This window comes from Notolepis coatsorum, assembly GCF_963971535.1.
Source record: "Notolepis coatsorum genome assembly, chromosome: 7".
Taxonomy (NCBI): Eukaryota; Metazoa; Chordata; class Actinopteri; order Aulopiformes; family Paralepididae; genus Notolepis; species Notolepis coatsorum.
Genome location: NC_140171.1, coordinates 3,360,972 through 3,380,748, shown reverse-complemented (window position 1 = coordinate 3,380,748; position 19,777 = coordinate 3,360,972). Strand labels below are relative to the sequence as shown.

At 44.7% G+C, this 19,777-nt stretch overlaps 2 protein-coding genes across 2 annotated transcripts in view; one reads left to right on the top strand and one right to left on the bottom strand.

The window, feature by feature from the left end:
- The window catches only part of LOC311232693 (UTP--glucose-1-phosphate uridylyltransferase-like), a 50,674-nt gene extending 43,100 nt beyond the window's left edge, over positions 1-7,574 (top strand). The window contains exons 8-9 of the mRNA XM_084319564.1: positions 2,051-2,155; positions 7,242-7,574. Coding sequence (XP_084175690.1) covers positions 2,051-2,155; positions 7,242-7,349 — 213 coding nt within the window. The 3' untranslated portion in view covers positions 7,350-7,574. The remainder of the gene's footprint in view (positions 1-2,050; positions 2,156-7,241) is intronic.
- A 6,611-nt stretch (positions 7,575-14,185) lies between these two features.
- The window catches only part of vps54 (VPS54 subunit of GARP complex), a gene marked incomplete at its 3' end in the record, with an annotated part of 139,366 nt that continues 133,774 nt past the window's right edge, over positions 14,186-19,777 (bottom strand). The window contains exon 22 of the mRNA XM_084319448.1: positions 14,186-14,203. Coding sequence (XP_084175574.1) covers positions 14,186-14,203 — 18 coding nt within the window. The remainder of the gene's footprint in view (positions 14,204-19,777) is intronic.

Here is a 19,777-nt window from a genome sequence, read left to right as displayed (position 1 = left end):
GTTACTTCCTGGTCTATAGGGAGGTGTAGTGGTTACTTCCTGGTCTATAGGGAGGTGTAGTGGTTACTTCCTGGTCTATAGGGAGGTGTAGTGGTTACTTCCTGGTCTATAGGGAGGTGTAGTGGTTATGTCATTGCTGTTTTTCGTGTTCCACCTCTGTCCAACGCAATGTATTTCCCCATTTCTAAATCGGCTCGTTTAAAATGAATAAAGCATGAACATTTGCACGGTGTACCTTTCTGTGCGTATTCATCCACAATCTATAGCTCAAAATGAAAATATTCGCAATTAATCGTAAAAAGAAAATCGTCAAATCGTTGATTTCAACCAAAATGCTTAAACAATAATGTTAGCGATAGAAAGGAACTCATTTTGTGCACAAATGGAAAGCTTGCCAATGTTCATGAGGCAGATTGTTGTTACAATAGCCCGATAATCCATTTCCCCCGATGATAAATCCTATGCGGGTGGACCTCGCGGCCGGTCCAAAGTGACGTCAGACTACACCTCCCTATAGCGGGATGATGATGGGTTCAGCACAGACCGAGACGAGACGTTACCCGTAGTCAGGGGCGTAGCTGGGGGGGGGGGGGGGGGTAGCTTAGGATGATTCCAAGGGCCCAGCACTGGGGGGGGGGGGGGGGGCCCAACAATTTTTATTTTATTTTTAACTAAAGACACTCAGGTGTATTTATTGATGCTCTCATTGATACTATGTTTGTTTCTGAAGTGTTGTGTGTGTGTGTGTGAGATATATATAGAGAGAGGGGGGCTTTGGTAGACTATTGCATTGGTCCATTCATTGAAATGAACGCAATGCGACATCCTTTACTAGGCTCACCCACCAACAGTGCAGGTGTTCCTCTCTGGTAAACAAGAATACCCTGAAGACTCTGGCAGGAGCACTCATTCAAGGGTACTACGACTATGCTTGCACCTCATGGTACCAAAGCACCTCAAAGGCACTAAAAAACAAATTACAAACATCTCAAAACAAGCTAGTCAGACTACTGCTTGACCTGACTCCTAGAACCCCCCTCACCCCTGCCCACTTTGACAACCTAGGATGGCTTAGAGTAGACGACAGAGTACAGCAACTTGCAATGGGCCTGGTCTACAAGATACACTACGCGACCAAGGTACCCATGTACATGTCAAAATACTTCCCAAAGGTCAGTGAATACCACGATCACAACACCAGAGGGAGCTCCACAAATCATGTAAAACCCAGATTCGGCTCAAACAAGGGACTAAACACGTTTCGCAATTATGCCACATCAATGTGGAACGCCCTACATAAAGCTGTAAAGGAATGTGAATCACTACCCACTTTCAAAAACACTCTCAAAAAACACCTACGTGAGACTGCAATTCGAAACTGGCCCCTACAAATGTCCTAACTAGTTGTACAGTAAATGACCAAGTAAGGCTTTGTCAGTATTCCAATGTACAGTGTAAAATGTGTGTGTGTCCCCTACCCAACCCCCCCCACCTCCAATGTACAGCCCTCACCCACCCACCCAACCCCACCCTACCCACCCAACCTCCTCCAATGTACAGTTTCTACGCCAAATGTATATACACTCTTTTTCTGGACACTTTTGTATCACAAACAGTACTGTATTTGCAAATCTGATATGTCATAAATGTATAGATGTAGCAGTACTGTCTATCTGTATGTCATGTATGTCATATATGTTATGATGAATTGAAAATGGGGGACCCTGATGTAAACAAGACTAAAGTCTTTCTCTGGTCTGCATCCCCTTAACAATTGTATGTACTGAGCTGTACTGTACTGTACCCATTCTGCAATCTGTTAATAAACTTTTCAATCAATTCAATCAATCAATGCTGAACTGCTGATCCGAATGTATAGGTAAAAACCATATTATGCGTTTTCATCAATAAATAAATGGCCAAAAAATGTTTTTGCTCGCGTGCTCGCATTCACTGGGGGCCTACAAATACATTCTTTCTTGGGGCCCAGAATCTACAGCTACGCCCCTGCCCGTAGTGACTGTGATTGGTTAACTGGTTTGTGCTGCAGGTCCAGGACTTCCTGACGAGGTTCGAGAGCATTCCAGACATGTTGGAGCTGGATCATCTCACGGTGTCTGGAGACGTCACCTTCGGGAAGAACGTCAGTCTAAAGGTCGGTTCCTCAGCCTCCAAGGGCAGTGACCATACCAGATTGAGCCGGTTTACAAATCGGCACATATCTTACATGATCCCCCCCTGACCATACCAGATTGAGCCGGTTTACTAATCGGCACATATCTTACATGATCCCCCCCCTGACCATACCAGATTGAGCCGGTTTACTAATCGGCACATATCTTACATGATCCCCCCCTGACCATACCAGATTGAGCCGGTTTACAAATCGGCACATATCTTACATGATCCCCCCCTGACCATACCAGATTGAGCCGGTTTACTAATCGGCACATATCTTACATGATCCCCCCCCTGACCATACCAGATTGAGCCGGTTTACAAATCGGCACATATCTTACATGATCCCCCCCTGACCATACCAGATTGAGCCGGTTTACTAATCGGCACATATTTTACATTATCCCCCCTGACCATACCAGATTGAGCCGGTTTACTAATCAAGTCAAGTCATTTATTTATAAAGCACGTTTAAAAACTCAAGAGCCAACCAACGTGCTGTACAGTCGAAGCATAAAATGTCATAATATAAAATACACAGCAGGACAAGACAGTACATTCAGAGATTAGGACAACAGTAAGCCAACACGCGGATAGGGGAGCACAAGGTACAGTATAGCACACAGGGGACAGAGGAGCACAAGGTACAGTATAGCACACAGGGGACAGAGGAGCACAAGGTACAGTATAGCACACAGGGGACAGAGGAGCACAAGGTACAGTATAGCACACAGGGGACAGAGGAGCACAAGGTACAGTATAGCACACAGGGGACAGAGGAGCACAAGGTACAGTATAGCACACAGGGGACAGAGATACAAGGGGGAGGGGGCAGGGTACACTTGCATGGGAGTGTGTGAGTCAGGGTGGGGGAGAATCTGGGTTTATCGAAGGCTAGGGAGTAAAAGTGGGTTTGTAGACGGGCCTTAACCCTTTCACTGCCACACGACAGAAGGTTAACCCTTTACCATCACACAACCGACGGCGATGCTCCATCATTAGCATCATTAGCTCTGCGGAGCTAATGATGCAGCATCGCCGTCGGTTGTGTGATAGTAAAGGGCTAACCTTCTGTATTGTCACAGTGAAAGGGTTAACCCGGCTGTCTTGTGGCAGTGAAAGAGGGTTAAATGTCTCCAGCGAGGGGGCAGATCGGATCTCCAGGCGTAGCTGGTTCCACAGTTTGGGGGCCACGGCCTTGAAAGAGCGATCGCCTCTCTTTTTGTACTACCGTAATTTTCGGACTATAAGCCGCGCCTTCCTCCCCCCCCCATTTTTCGACCCTGCGGCTTATATAACTTATACGTGACTCGACGTGACCAAACCCGAAAATGTAAAAATCGAAATATTGCTTTTTTGACTGCATTGAAATGTTATTCATCTGTTCCCTTATTTGCTAAACTTAATACAACTTGTAAATGAGTTAATTCTTGTTATTTGTCCGACAGCATTGTGTCCCAATGCTAATTACATATGGTAATTAAACATTAAAACACCTGCGGCTTGGGCGGTCAGGTGGCGTAGCGGAGATTGCGTTCGTCACCAACACCGGAGACGCTGGATTCGCCTGTTCGAATCCAGCTCACAGCTCCGGGGTTGTCACCAGCTTGGCTGGCCGTTCACACTAATACAATTGGCTGTATTAGAGGGTGGGAGAAGCTGGCGGGGTGGGTCCGGGTCGTTGTAAACAGCGACTCCTACAGTTCGGTCGGGGCGCCTGCTCAGCGCGGATAGGATCTAAGGGGGGTAGTGTGATCCTTCCACACGTTACACGCTCTCAGTGAGAGTCCGCGCTGCCAGGTGAAAAGAAGCGGTTGATTGGCTAGACGTGTGTCGGAGGAAGCACGTGATAGCCTCCACTCTCCCAGACCGACTGTGGGGGGTAAGTGCGCAGCGACCAGGAAGGGGATTGGGAATTGGCATAACGACTAACATTGGGATGGGAGAAAATCGGAGGAAAAAGATTTAAAAAAAAAAAAAAAAAAAAAAAAAAAAACCTGCGGCTTATAGTCCAGTGCGGCTTATATATGTACACATCATTCAATTTAGCTGCTGCGGCTTATAGTCAGGTGCGGCTTATAGTGCAAAAAGTACGGTAATCGGCACATATTTTACATTATCCCCTGACTATACCAACTTTAGCCCGGTCTTTTTATCTTTATTGCCATTCATAATCCATCGAGGCACCTTGTGCAGGCTGTCCTGAATGGGTCTGAGATCGCAAACGGCCAATACCGCCGCCTAACGCCTTGCGGCCGCTATTGCACTCCATTTGAAACGATGTGGTTTGTTTTCTGGGCCGAGCTGCGGAATGGGGGCGGGGTCTAAACACTCCGGCAAGACAAGCGCTCATAGGGATGGCATCGACGAGGGTCCCCGCCTCCCCGTTCACGTGCAATGCTGGATAACGTTGGACACACGATCGTGATCAGTATTTGGAATGGCGATCAGATAATTGGATTATTCTTTTTGCAGTACATCATAGACAAGGTAAGGACTACACGGAGTGTGTGTCTGCGGTGTGTGTGTGTGGGCCGTGTCCCGTTGGTGGCGATCGAAGCATAGAAAAACGACCCCCCCCCCCCCCCCCCTTTCATGCATGCATGCATGATGAAACATAATACCGATAATCTAGCGTTAATTTTAGATTGATTATTGATCCAGGCGAGAAATGGCACGATTTATAATGAAATGCAGTAAAATGCTGTTTGGCGTCGTTTCCCGGGTTTACACAGAATCACTCTAAAACTATACTCATATTCACCACGGTATAAAACGGAAATGTATGGATGAAAAAATTATCTGTTTTTTTTGCATGTTGACCGGAAGAAACTCACTGACAATCGACTGTGTTATTAGATCCAGCTATAATATTTAATATAGGTTTAGCACTGCAAACACCGGCATTTATCTCCATTGAACAGAGCGCTGGCACTCACGGCCCACAGCGCCCTCTGCTGAATGGCACTGGATGTGTTAATCAGAGCAGCATAACTGGACCAAACACCACTTTAACATCACCTTTAATCAGAGCAGCACAACTGGACCAAACACCACTTTAACATCACCTTTAATCAGAGCAGCACAACTGGACCACACACCACTTTAACATCACCTTTAATCAGAGCAGCATAACTGGACCACACACCACTTTAACATCACCTTTAATCAGAGCAGCACAACTGGACCACACACCACTTTAACATCACCTTTAATCAGAGCAGCACAACTGGACCACACGCCACTTTAACATCACCTTTAATAAGAGCAGCACAACTGGACCACATACCACTTTAACATAACCTTTAATAAGAGCAGCATAACTGGACCAAACACCACTTTAACATAACCTTTAATCAGAGCAGCACAACTGGACCACACGCCACTTTAACATAACCTTTGGGCGGCTAGGTGGTGTAGTGGGCAAGGCGCTCGCCATCAACGCTGGAGACGCTGGGTTCGAATCCAGCTCTCGGCGTTGCTATCAGCTAGGCTGGTCGTTCATACTAACACAATTGGCAGTGTTAGGGGTGAGAAAGCTGATGGGTGGGTCCTGGGCGTTGTGGACAGCGACCCCAACAGTTCGGTCGGGGCGCCTGCACAGCGAGGGTAGGATCTGGAGGGAGGTAGTGTGACCTCCCACACGTTACACTCTCCCCGGTGAGAATCTGCGCGGCCAGGCTGGCTGCCAGCTGGCTGCACATGCGTCGGAGGAAAGCATGTGACAGTCTCCGGCCTCCCGGACCAACAGTAGGGGGGAGTGCGCAACAACCAGGAAGGGGGTTGGGAATTGGCATAACGACTAAAACAGTGGGATGGGAGAAAAATCGGAAAAAGATAAAAAAAAAAAAAAAAAAAAATGTAATCAGAGCAGCACAACTGGACCACACGCCACTTTAACATGACCTTTAGAGGTCAATGGATCGAGGGTTGAACGCTGCCAAGCACTGAGACACAAACATCATGTAGAACGCATACTTTTACTTTAGATACTCAATTACACTCAATAGCAAATACTTCTCTACTTTTACTTGAGTAGAATTTGAATGGAGGACGTTTGCCAGAGTACTCATTTATCTGGGTATTTAGACTTTTACTTAAGTGACAGAACTCTCTGCGTGTGCAATGTTGTATCTGATTGGATCCCTCTCCCCCCCCCCCCCCCCCCCTCCTAATGTACAGTCTCCTCCCCATCATATGTATATATTCTCTGTTAGGATCTCTGGGTAACAGTACTGTATATTTGCATATCATATGTCACAAATGTATCAGTACTAAATACCTATATGTCCCTATGTCATAAATGTCATGTATGTTGTGCATGTCATAAATGTCACTATGAATTGAAAATGGGGGGGACCCTGATGTAAACACGACGAAAGTCTTTCTCTGGTCTGCATCCCCCTTAACAATAGACCTGTCTCAAACCCTGCCCCTTTTCTTGATCCTCCAATCACAGCTGTCGCTTACCTCTGACTGAGGTAAGCGACAGCTGTGATTGGAGGATCAAGAAAAGAGGGCAGGGTTTTGAGACAGGTCCATTGTGTGTATTGAGCCGTACTGTATATTGTACCCATTCTGCAATCTGTTAAAGGGGAACTATTTTACTATTTCTTTCACTATTTGGGCACTTTTACACAATTCCTGTGAGTCTATGGAACACCTCTGTAATATATATATATTTTTTTTATTCATTGTTTTGTATTTCTAATCAAGTCCTCAAAAACAGCATTTTTCTACCTCAAGATCTCGAGCTGTTTTGAGCCTGGGCTCCTAAACCACTGCGCGTTCTGGTTCTCCTGGCACATTAACATGCAGCAGTGACTATATGACATCACATATAGGGCACATTTTCAAATGACTCAGTTCAGTGAGGGTGAATATTGTGAGAGGAGAATTGGAAGAATGCGCCAATATGAGAATTTTGAGACATAGATCATATTAATATAAGTTCACATAGCTAGGAAACAATGCTAAACACTCAAAAAGGCCATTTATAAGATAGTTCCCCTTTAAATAAAGTTTTCATTCATTCACTCATTCATTCATTCTATTCTCGACAGGGAACGGTCATCATCATAGCCAATCACGGAGACCGGATCGACATCCCGCCCGGCACGCTGCTGGAGAACAAGATCGTGTCGGGAAACCTGCGCATCCTGGACCACTGAGGCTCCGGGGGGGGGGCGAGTCGCCTTCAGGCCCAGGGGAGGACGTGGTCTCTCTCTCTCTCTCTCTCTCTTTCCCCCCGGTGGATGGTGGCAGGACTGCAGTGTTACACAGACGCGGTCGTCAGTTTGTATTTGTTATTAGGGGATACGTAACGATTCGACCCCCCGCCGCAGCGATCAGATTACGATTCTCCAGGCAACGATTCAATGCATCATGAAATCTCTTCATTTTGACCACGATTCCATTCGATACATTTTATATCAGTTAATCCCCCCCCCCCCCCACCAAAAAAAATGTATACACAAATGTGGCTGGGGGAACTGATTCACTCAGCATGAATGGACTATAGGTCAATAAAAACAATATATTAAATCTTTTTTATTTCGATTCTAACATTTTCAAATCGATGCGGTTGAATAGTCACATTAGAATCGATGCATCGTTCCACCCCTAATTGTCATCATCATCATCCCCTATAATATCATGCCTATAATGAAATGATACGGTTGTTACGCTTTCAAATGATTCAGATACACGAGGCGGCGTCTTTGAACTTTACTCACCTTGAAGCTATTGTTCATACACCGTTTAAGAATAACCATGAGAAAAAAACATTTTAGCAAGTATTTGTAAGCTCATATCGAGTCTTAAAAACTATTGAATTCACAAAACGGGTGGGATTCTGCCAGTGGGGGGGGGGGGGGGTGACAGAATATGAATTATATTAACTTCATGTTGAAATGGAGGTACTTTAGCTATTTTTTTTTTTTTTTTTTTTTTTTTTTTTTAAACAAGCTACTTTGTGTTGCAACAGATGGAGCCATCTCACCCACTGGTAGGCTTTCAATGTGTTTTTTCAGATGTATTGCAGTAGTGACCCGTTCTGTGGTTAGACGCACTGTGCAGCACATGTGGTTAAATGCATCATGAAGCGAGTAGCGTCCAGCTGCAGCTCCGGAGCGATCCCCTCACTAGACGCTGTGGCAGCCACAGAGAGCGCGCACGCTGATTGGCGGAGAGTACGGAAGTTAGCGCCGATTGGTGGAGAGTACGGAAGTTAGCGCTGATTGGTGGAGAGTACGGAAGTTAGCGCTGATTGGCGGAGAGTGCGGAAGTTTCTCTACCACAGAGAGCGAGCGCTGATTGGAAACTTTATTAACAGATTGCAGAATGGGTACAGTAAAATACTTCCCTAACCTCTATGCTTGAGGGCCTATGTTGCTTTGTTGCAGGAAGGATTACCAGCCCTGACGGTCACTCTAACCTCAACCTCTCTTAGATGAGGGCCTAAACCTAACCCTTAAGAGAAACGTCCGTACTTTCCTGTGGCTGCCACAGCGTCTAGTGAGGGGATCGATCCAGTGCTGCAGCTGGACGCTATTGTATGAAGCAGCACTATGATTAAATGCATCATGATGCAGCACTATGATTAAATGCATCATGATGCAGCACTATGATTAAATGCATCATGATGCAGCACTATGATTAAATGCATCATGATGCAGCACTGTGGTTAAATGCATCATGGAGCAGCACTGTGGTTAAATGCATCATGGAGCAGCACTGTGGTTAAATGCATCATGGAGCAGCACTGTGGTTAAATGCATCATGGAGCAGCACTGTGGTTAAATGCATCATGGAGCAGCACTGTGGTTAAATGCATCATGGAGCAGCACTGTGGTTAAATGCATCATGATGCAGCACTATGATTAAATGCATCATGGAGCAGCACTATGATTAAATGCATCATGATGCAGCATCATGGAGCAGCACATGGAGCAGCCTTACTAGAAGCACTTGCTGTTACAACCCTCACGGTCCTCTCAAGTCTGGGACAATGTTACGTTGGATGATCTTCCGTTCAATAAAAGTGCAATATGGATTCTCTTCTATGTGCCGTTTGCTTTTTGTCTAAGTGGTCATGCCGAGGTACTTAATAATATATAATAAACGTACTTAAACCCTTTTTGCTCTTTGGGGAGCATTGGTAGTTCGTGAACTCTCTCCAGCTGGTTCGGTGTCGGGCGATTTTCTCTGCTTCCTTCCATGATGATCTTTCTTCCTTGAGATCCGCCTCGACAGACCTTCTCCAGCTGTTTCTGGGTCTTCCTGGCTTTCTCTTCCCCTGTGGGTTCCAGGTTAAGGCCCGCCTGGTTGTGTTGGAGGATGGTTTTCTCAGGGTGTGTCCAATCCAGCCCCATTTCCTGCGTTTGATTAGGGTTTCAAGTGGTTCTTGTTGAGTGGTTTGCCAGAGCTGTTCGTTTGTGATGGTGTTTGGCCAGTAGATTCCCAGGATGTGTCGTAAGCATCTGTTTATGAAGGTTTGCAGTTTGTTTGAGGTTGCTTTTGTGGTTCTCCATGTTTCTGCTCCGTATAATAGAACTGATTTGACATTGGTGTTGAAGATGCGGAGTTTGGTCTTTGTGGTTTGAATTCCATGTTTGCTTCAGTATTAAAAATGCCGTTCTTGCCTTCCCTATTCTTGCTTTGATGTCTTTGTCGCTGCCTCCGTCCTTCCCCACGATGCTTCCCAGGTATGTGAAGGTATATATATAATAAAGGAACACATTAACATTATGGTGCTTATACTGTCTTCTCCAGAGTCAGACAGGAAGATAGATACCAATTTACTCTCTGTGCGTTCAGTAGAAAGCTATCCGGCTGCAAGCTAGCCGAGCTTAGCGCACACGAGTGGAAAGCTAGCCCAGCTGTTGGCCAAAAACACCTCACGTATCCACTTCTAGTCATTAGCGCTAAGCTAGGCTACAGTAGCTTGCAGCCGGATAGCCTTCTACTGAAGCACAGAGAGGAAATTGGTATCTATCTTTTAATTGAATTGAATTGAAAACCTTTATTTATCCCCGAGGGGAGATTCAGATGTCCATCACAGCATAACAGCAATTTAAAAACAGTTAATGGAAACAGTTAATACATAACATACACATAATAGTGTGTGTTAAAAACAAGATGGACAAATACATAGGGCTAAAAAAGAGCTAAAAGTGGTGAATAAAAGAAAAGAAACAAGTCCAATCGTTATATTAAATAATTAAATGAATTGGTTACAGTCCACAACCCAGCTCCTCCAGTCCACGGCAGTTGGCCCGTCCTGGCCCTGCCTGGTTGTGGAGCCTGATTGCCACCGGCACAAAGGACTGGCCGAAGCGATTTGTGGTATGTCCGGGGGGGGGGGGGATAAGTCTGTGGCTAAACGTGGACCGCATTGCGGTCAGCTCATCATGGAGGGTGTGGCAGGGGTTCTCAAGGATAGCGTACAGCTTCCTCCTCGTCCTCCCCTCTGCCACCACCTCCAGGCGGTCCAGGTCCGGTCCCACCAGAGCTTGCTTTCTTGACCAGTTTGTTTATTTTGGAATGTTTATTTTGGAATGAACTACCCATCCCAGTTAGGACAGCCGAATCCCGTCCAATCTTTCGCGGTCGACTAAAGACTCACTTCTTCAACCATTATCTGAAATGATAATATAAATTAAAAATCGAACCCTGACTAACCTTACTGTCATGCACTTGTCCTAATAAACTAACCTACACTGTAACACGCAACACTTTGATGAACATTGTTACTCAGCTGATAGAGTTGTACCCTTCTTGCTGTCTTGTCGTACAGAACTTGTAAGTCGCTCTGGATAAAAGCGTCAGCTAAATGACTGTTAAATGTATTTTGTCTGTGTTGGTGTTGCCCCCACCAGCATACCACAGCGAAGAAGAGGGCACCAGCAACCACAGACTGGTAGAACATCTGCAGCAGTTTGCTGCAGACATTAAAAGACCTGAGCCCTCTCAGGAAGAACAGTCTGCTCTGTCCCTTCCTGTAGAGGGCCTCGGTGTCCAGTTCAGTTTATTGTTCATGAGAACACCCAGGAATTTATAGTTATCCACCATTTCCACCTCCAGCCCCTGGATGATGATGGGAGTTGGGGGCTGACTCTGCAGAAGACAGTAAGCAGCATAATGTTGGTATCTATCTTCTTGTCTGACTCTGCAGAAGACAGTACGCAGCATAATGTTGGTATCTATCTTCTCGTCTGACTCTGCAGAAGACGGTAAGCAGCATAATGTTGGTATCTATCTTCTTGTCCGACTCTGGGGAAGACGGTAAGCAGCATAATGTTGGTATCTATCTTCTGGTCTGACTCTGCAGAAGACAGTAAGCAGCATAATGTTGGTATCTATCTTCTTGTCTGACTCTGGAGAAGACAGTAAGCAGCATAATGTTGGTATCTATCTTCTCGTCTGACTCTGCAGAAGACAGTAAGCAGTATAATGTTGGTATCTATCTTCTGGTCTGACTCTGGAGAAGACAGTAAGCAGCATAATGTTGGTATCTATCTTCTCGTCTGACTCTGCAGAAGACAGTAAGCAGCATAATGTTGGTATCTATCTTCTCGTCTGACTCTGCAGAAGACAGTAAGCAGCATAATGTTGGTATCTATCTTGTCTGACTCTGGAGAAGACAGTAAGCAGCATAATGTTGGTATCTATCTTCTCGTCTGACTCTGCGGAAGACAGTAAGCAGCATAATGTTGGTATCTATCTTCTTGTCTGACTCTGCAGAAGACAGTAAGCAGCATAATGTTGGTATCTATCTTCTTGTCTGACTCTGCAGAAGACGGTAAGCACCACAATGTTGGCATGTTCCTTTAACATTTTCTGCAAATCTTTACTTAAAGCCTAAGAATATTTATAATTAAACAGAATAGATTATGTATTATTTGCTGATGATACCAATTTTTTTTGCTCTGGAAATAATTTAAAGGAACTAGCTGAATATATTGTGTATGAAATGACAAAGCTAAAGAAATGGTTTGATGTAAATAAGGTATCACTTAATCTGAAAAAAAATAAATTTATGATTTTCGGCAATCGAAAACTAGATGAAAATATAGTACTCTACTGACCATAGATGGAGTTGATATAGAGAGAGTTAATGAATTTCATTTTCTTGGTGTGATTATGGATGATAAATTAACATGGAAATCGCACATAGCACACGTTAAAAAAAAAAGATGTCCAAGAGAATTTTTGTTATGAATAAAGTAAAGGATGTGTTAGAGTATGAGGCAATGAGAACACTCTACTGTTCACTCATCTCACCTTAGCAACCACCTCCAACTCAACACCAGTAAGACCAAGGAGCTGGTGGTGGACTTCCGGAGGGGCAAGAAGAGGCCCCCCCCCCCCCGATTCCCATCTCCATCCGAGGGGTGGATGTGGAGATGGTGGACTCATAAGTTCCTTGGGGTACACCTGAACAATAAACTGGACTGGTCGGATAACACAGAGGCCCTCTACAGGAAGGGACAGAGCAGGCTGTTCTTCCTGAGGAGACTCAGGTCCTTCAATGTGTGCAACAAACTGCTGCAGTCTTTTTACCAGTCTGTAGTGGCCAGCGTCCTCTTCTATGCTGTGGCATGCTGGGGAGGCTACATCAACTCAAGGGACACTAACAAGCTGGTGAGGAAGGCTAGCTCCGTGGTGGGAGTCGAGCTACCTAGACGTGAGGTGATGGCAGAGAGGGGGATGATAAGGAAGCTGGCTGCCATCATGGAGAACCCATACCACCCCCTCTACGACGAGCTAGTCAAGATGAGAAGCTCGTTCAGCCACAGGCTCATTCCCCCCCCCGACACTCAACTAACCGCCTCGGACAGTCCTTCATACCAGCGGCCATCAGGCTCCACAACAGTGGGCAGCGACTAGCAGCCTCCACTGCTACCAGACATTGACCTGGGACTTATAGGAACCCAAGGAGGACAACCTACACTACCTTAGGCTTACTGCACCTTATGTGGATACCGTGAATAATGTATATTTCAGTGGATACTGTGAATAATGTATACTCAGTAGATAGTAAATTATAACACTACCTTATGCATACTGCACCTTATGTGACACTGTGAATAATGTGAATATTTTCTTCAGCTAGTTAGATAGTAAATTATATTGACCAAATTGTTTACACTGCCTGTGTTTTTTTTTACTACCTGTACCCCCCCCCCCCCTATGCTGCTATGATGCCTGAATTTTGTTGAAGTATGGGGGAATACTTATGGGACCAATATAAAACCATTATATATACTACAGAAGAGGGCTGTAAGAATCACACAGTGAGTTATCGAGAACACACAAATATATTATTTATTAAATCTAGAATAATTAAACTTGAAGACATGGTTAAGTTTCAAACAATGTTAATTATGTTTAGGGCAAGAAATAATACACTGCCAGAAAAACTACAAAATCTTTTTCATTTAGAAAGTGAGTTTAGTAGGAGAAAAAATACAATTTTAATCAGTTTGCACGTACCAAACTTAAACAGATGTGTCCTTCAGTTATTGGTGTAAAGTTGTGGAATTCTCTCCATAGCGAGCTTAAGGGATGTAACAGTGTTTATCAATTCAAAAAAAATTCAAAAAAAAATATTTAGTCAGTATGAAAATCAAATGTGATCTGAATAGTGAGATATTTTTTTCCCCTTTCTTTTCTTTATTATTATTATTATTACATTTGTTCTTGTTTAACTGTGGATTGTGTGTTTCTTGTATAATGGTATAAATAATTATTTGTGTAAATTAGGTTGTACGCCGACCATTAAGTAAATACTTGTTAGTTTAGGAATAAGGGGCAGGTAACTATAATATGTATTCTTCTTCCTGCTCCTTTTGTCCATGGAATGATATTTATGATTGTGTAATGAAGAAACTCTGATTGTATGATTCCATGTGGCAAATAAAAACTCTGAACTGAACTGAATTATGAACGTGACACATCGTAGCTCATAGTGAACATGTTTTTTTGCCACATAAGTCATGATGGGTCAGTTGCCGATGTACTCCTTGAGGAAACATGTGACCAGCCTGTTATAACGGTTCACACTGACACAATTCATTATACTATTATATATATTATTGTATTATGGTCGACTGATGGTGAATACAGATGATGAGCAGCTGATGGCTGATATTTTTTGCATCTGATCAAATACAATTGAATAATTTACAAATGACACAAAATTGCTGAACTTAAAAGGTGCTATAGATAAAAAAAAAAAAAGTACATAGAGTAATAATATATATTTTTTTTATACAACCACAGAGCTTTTAGAAAATTGTGGAATAAAAGTATTGCGACAGTGGCGCAGGAGGTAGAGCAGTCGTCTGGTAATCCGGAGGTTCCCGGTTAAATTCCCGCTCCTCCCGGCCAGCATGTCAGTGTCCTTGAGCGAGGTCGTTAAAAGTGCTTGCTTTTTGACTAAATAAAGTCAAGGTCTGGAATTCCTTGAAAAGTCCATTGAAATTCAACTCAACCATTCACATTGAAAGTTGTTCATCCATGATAAAATTGTTCTGAATCAAGATTATTATTTATATATCTAAAGTGTAACAAATTGTCGGAAACAGGTTTCAAGCCACACATATTGGATCAGATTTTCTTTTCTATAAAAAATAAAAACAGCATTTAAAAGGGAATTGTATCCTTTTAAATGCCCTTTTAAAATTTAATAAAAATAGTGCTTAGGAAAGTACTTGAAAGTCCTTGAATGTAGTTGTAAAGAATATTCGCCATACCTATAGGGAAAGTAAGAGAATTGAGAACTCAGCATGTGAAAAGTATATTTTTGTAAAGTGACACTAATAATGCAGCCCGGGATTGTGTGATTGTGTTTTTGTTATGTCTTGTTGTTTGTGATTGTTTGCTTATTGTGAAAAACAATAAAAAGAAAGTTATAAAAAAAGAAAGTCCTTGAATGTCATTTAGCAATGTCTGTGGGGAAACCCTGAACACAGTTCCGGCTGAGAAGAAAAACAAAAGTCACGAGGACCACGGCTCCAGATTCCATGATTTATTCACAAAGGATTCAAGACATGTTCAAATCTCAGGCACGCCGTCAGATATGCTGTCGCTCGCCCCGTGCAGAGCAGCAATGAGGGCCATTCACTCTCTCTCTCTCTCTCTCTCTCTCACTGTCACACACACACACACACACACACACACACACGCACACACACAGTGGTCTAGTAGGCACTCAAACAAACAGTACACTGTTGTAGAGGAGTCAGATGTGGAGTTTGATATTTATCAAAAGTAAAGTAGGCACTTTTGAAGACGACAGCGCGTTGTTACTTGGTGGTGCTCTTTCATTACATACGCATCCTCTTGTGTGAGGTCACACACAGACACACACACACACACAGTGCAGGGGGGGTTTCAGCAAGTAGGATTATACAGTTAACCTTTTCCACAAAAAATATCACTGAATAACCTTTGATATTTTTGGTGATAATTATGACAATCACATTACTAAACCTAAATATTCAAGTTTAGTTTTTACAGATTAGCCATACTGTGGCCTCGTCTCCACTAGCCAGGGTTTAGCCGTGCCGTGGCCTCGTCTCCACTAGCCAGGGTTTAACCGTGCTGTGGCCTCGTCTCCACTAGCCAGGGTTTAGCCGAGCTGTGGCCTCGTCTCCACTAGCCAGGGTTTAGCTGTGGCCTCGTCTCCACTAGCCAGGGTTTAGCCGAGCTGTGGCCTTGTCTCCACTAGCCAGGGTTTAGCCGTGCCGTGGCCTCGTCTCCACTAGCCAGGGTTTAGCCGTGCTGTGGCCTCGTCTCCACTAGCCAGGGTTTAACCGTGCTGTGGCCTCGTCTCCACTAGCCAGGGTTTAGCCGTGCTGTGGCCTCGTCTCCACTAGCCAGGGTTTAGCTGTGCTGTGGCCTCGTCTCCACTAGCCAGGGTTTAGCCGAGCTGTGGCCTCGTCTCCACTAGACAGGGTTTAGCCGAGCTGTGGCCTCGTCTCCACTAGCCAGGGTTTAGCCGTGCTGTGGCCTGTCTGGCACACAGTGAGCGTCTCCATTGTCTTTAGAACGTGGAGACACCTGGCTGGACCCCGGCTGAGGTGGACACCTTTCACAACCTGGCTGCGACTGTTGTATCGTCATGGTTTAGCTTGTGGACCACAGTTGCTGGTGTGAATTTTGAAAGGTTGCCTAGCAACCGGAGAGTTTACAAGAGACACAATGGAGACACAAACCCAACCATACCATGCTAGACCATGGCTAGCCCCAGCCAGGCTGAACATAGCTAATGGAGACAACGCAGAAGTAACTCAGTAAAGTTACTTGGCTAAGGGGACCCCGACTACATCGATCCCCTTTAAGGTTAAGGTAAGGGGTTAGGGCTCCACCAGACGCTTGAAGACGACGAACTTTTGATGATCCACACGTTGGCATCTGTTTACGCTCCGTCACGTTACGTTTTAAAAAGAAACCAGCGGACAGCGATACCTTCCGTCTGGTTTCTCTCCGCGACAGCGCTATACCTTCCGTCTGGTTTCTCTCCGCGACAGCGATATACCTTCCGTCTGGTTTCTCTCCACGACAGCGATAACATACCTTCCGTCTGGTTTCTCTCCCGCGACAGCGATATACCTTCCGTCTGGTTTCTCTCCGCGACAGCGATATACCTTCCGTCTGGTTTTCTCTCGCGACAGCGATATACCTTCCGTGTGGTTTCTCTCCGCGACAGCGAATATTACCTTCCGTCTGGTTTCTCTCCGCGACAGCGATATACCTTCCGTCTGGTTTCTCTCCGCGACAGCGATATACCTTCCGTGTGGTTTCTCTCCGCGACAGCGATATACCTTCCGTCTGGTTCTCTCCGCGACAGCGATATACCTTCCGTCTGGTTTCTCTCCGCGACAGCGATATACCTTCCGTGTGGTTTCTCTCCGCGACAGCGATATACCTTCCGTCTGGTTTCTCTCTGCGACAGCGATATACCTTCCGTGTGGTTTCTCTCCGCGACAGCGATATACGTTCCGTCTGGTTTCTCTCCGCGACAGCGATATACCTTCCGTCTGGTTTCTCTCCGTGACTCTGGATGGAATGGTGCCGCTCCTCAACTAAGATAATCAGATAATCCTGCTTCCTGAAGCCCTCCCCAGGACAGACCGTTCTTCAAACAATAACATTAAAAGAGACCTGGGTACGATAAGTCCTTAGGTAGGGGAGCTTGGCTACATTTTAGTTTGTTTGTTGAAAAGACGAAACCTAATGTTCATGCATATTAAGAACACATTAGGGAGTAATTTCGGAGGGGGGGGGGGGGGGGGGGGGGGGGTAAGACAACAATTCCATCACAGGTTTACAGCCAATTATCATGTTCGTCATGCTGCCAGATAGTAGCTCCAGTCACTTGAAACTCTTCGTAAAAGCTCGGCTCACTTTGCCGTTCCTCTACGGCTCTGTGGAAAAACATTGTGCGCGCAATTTGCAGAGACATTTCCAAACACATGATTAAGACCAGATAATGTCTCGATTATGTCAAAGTGTTATTACACATTATAACCGGGCCCGTATGTCAAAGTGTTATTACACATTTATAACCGGGCCCGTATGTCAAAGTGTTATTACACATTTATAACCGGGCCTCCCGGCCTGTATGTCAAAGTGTTATTACACATTTATAACCGGGCCTGGTTCCGAGCAGCAGAGGGTAACGCTTGATCATTTCCAAACAGGGGCCCCCCCCCCCAAGGAGAATTAGTGTTAAGATTCAGTGCAAAAAATAATGCTTAACCATCTGAATTTATCAATCTGGTAGTTGTTCACTGACAAATTATTTCCGGTGTTAAAACGCTGCTCCGGTTCCAACGTCCAGGAGATCCTGGTCCACTGAGGAGAGGGGGGGGAACCGTAGCAACCAAGTAGGACAGAACGCCACGCTATATATATAGAACGCTTCCAATTAAAATATTAATTACCCAGTATTTCTGATCCATACACAACATCCCCTCGAGAAAAAAATTAAATAAAAAATAAATTCATGACTTCATGATTTTTGTCGTTAATAAATCATCATTATAGTTGAATTGCACACAGTGAGATGAGCCAGTAGCCCGACGCGTCCAGACCCATTGGTGGCGACGCCCCCTGCTGGCGAACAGGAGGAAGCCTTGCACTGAAGAAGCATACAACGCAGGTTTTACATGTTTTTAACAGTGTATCGACAGCTGTAGAGTTGTTTTTTAACAGTGTATCGACAGCTGTAGGGTTGTTTTTTAACAGTGTATCGACAGCTGTAGAGTTGTTTTTTAACAGTGTATCGACAGCTGTAGAGTTGTTTTTTAACAGTGTATCGACAGCTGTAGAGTTGTTTTTAACAGTGTATCGACAGCTGTAGAGTTGTTTTTAACAGTGTATCGACAGCTGTAGAGTTGTTTTTTAACAGTGTATCGACAGCTGTAGAGTTGTTTTTAACAGTGTATCGACAGCTGTAGAGTTGTTTTTTAACAGTGTATCGACAGCTGTAGAGTTGTTTTTAACAGTGTATCGACAGCTGTAGAGTTGTTTTTAACAGTGTATCGACAGCTGTAGAGTTGTTTTTTAACAGTGTATCGACAGCTGTAGTTGTTTTTAACAGTGTATCGACAGCTGTAGAGTTGTTTTTAACAGTGTATCGACAGCTGTAGAGTTGTTTTTAACAGTGTATCGACAGCTGTAGAGTTGTTTTTAACAGTGTATCGACAGCTGTAGAGTTGTTTTTAACAGTGTATCGACAGCTGTAGTTGTTTTTAACAGTGTATCGACAGCTGTAGTTGTTTTTAACAGTGTATCGACAGCTGTAGAGTTGTTTTTTAACGGTGTATCGACAGCTGTAGAGTTGTTTTTTAACAGTGTATCGACAGCTGTAGAGTTGTTTTTAACAGTGTATCGACAGCTGTAGAGTTGTTTTTAACAGTGTATCGACAGCTGTAGAGTTGTTTTTTAACAGTGTATCGACAGCTGTAGAGTTGTTTTTTAACAGTGTATCGACAGCTGTAGAGTTGTTTTTAACAGTGTATCGACAGCTTGTAGAGTTGTTTTAACAGTGTATCGACAGCTGTAGAGTTGTTTTTAACTGTTTTTAACAGTGTATCGACAGCTGTAGAGTTGGATCCTAATCATCTGGGAGGTACAACAGTGGCTCAAGGAGGTAGAGCAGGTCGTCTGGTAATCGGAAGGTTCCCCGGGTTCGATCGGGCTCCTCCTCCCGGGCAGCGTGTCGAAGTGTCCCTGAGCAAAGACACTTAACCCCCTAACTGCTGCTCCCGATGAGCAGGTCGGCACCTCGCAGGGGGGCGCCTCCGCCGTCGGTGTGTGACGTGAACGGGTGAATGTGTGAGTGAACGGGTGAACGTGTGAGTGAACGGGTGAACGTGTGAGTGAACGTGTGAGTGAACGGGTGAGTGAACGGGTGAATGTGTGTGAGTGAACGGGTGAATGTGTGAGTGAACGGGTGAATGTGTGAGTGAACGGGTGAACGTGTGATGTGAACGGGTGAATGTGTGAGTGAACGGGTGAATGTGTGAGTGAACGGGTGAACGTGTGAGTGAACGGGTGACTGTGTGAGTGAACGGGTGACTGTGTG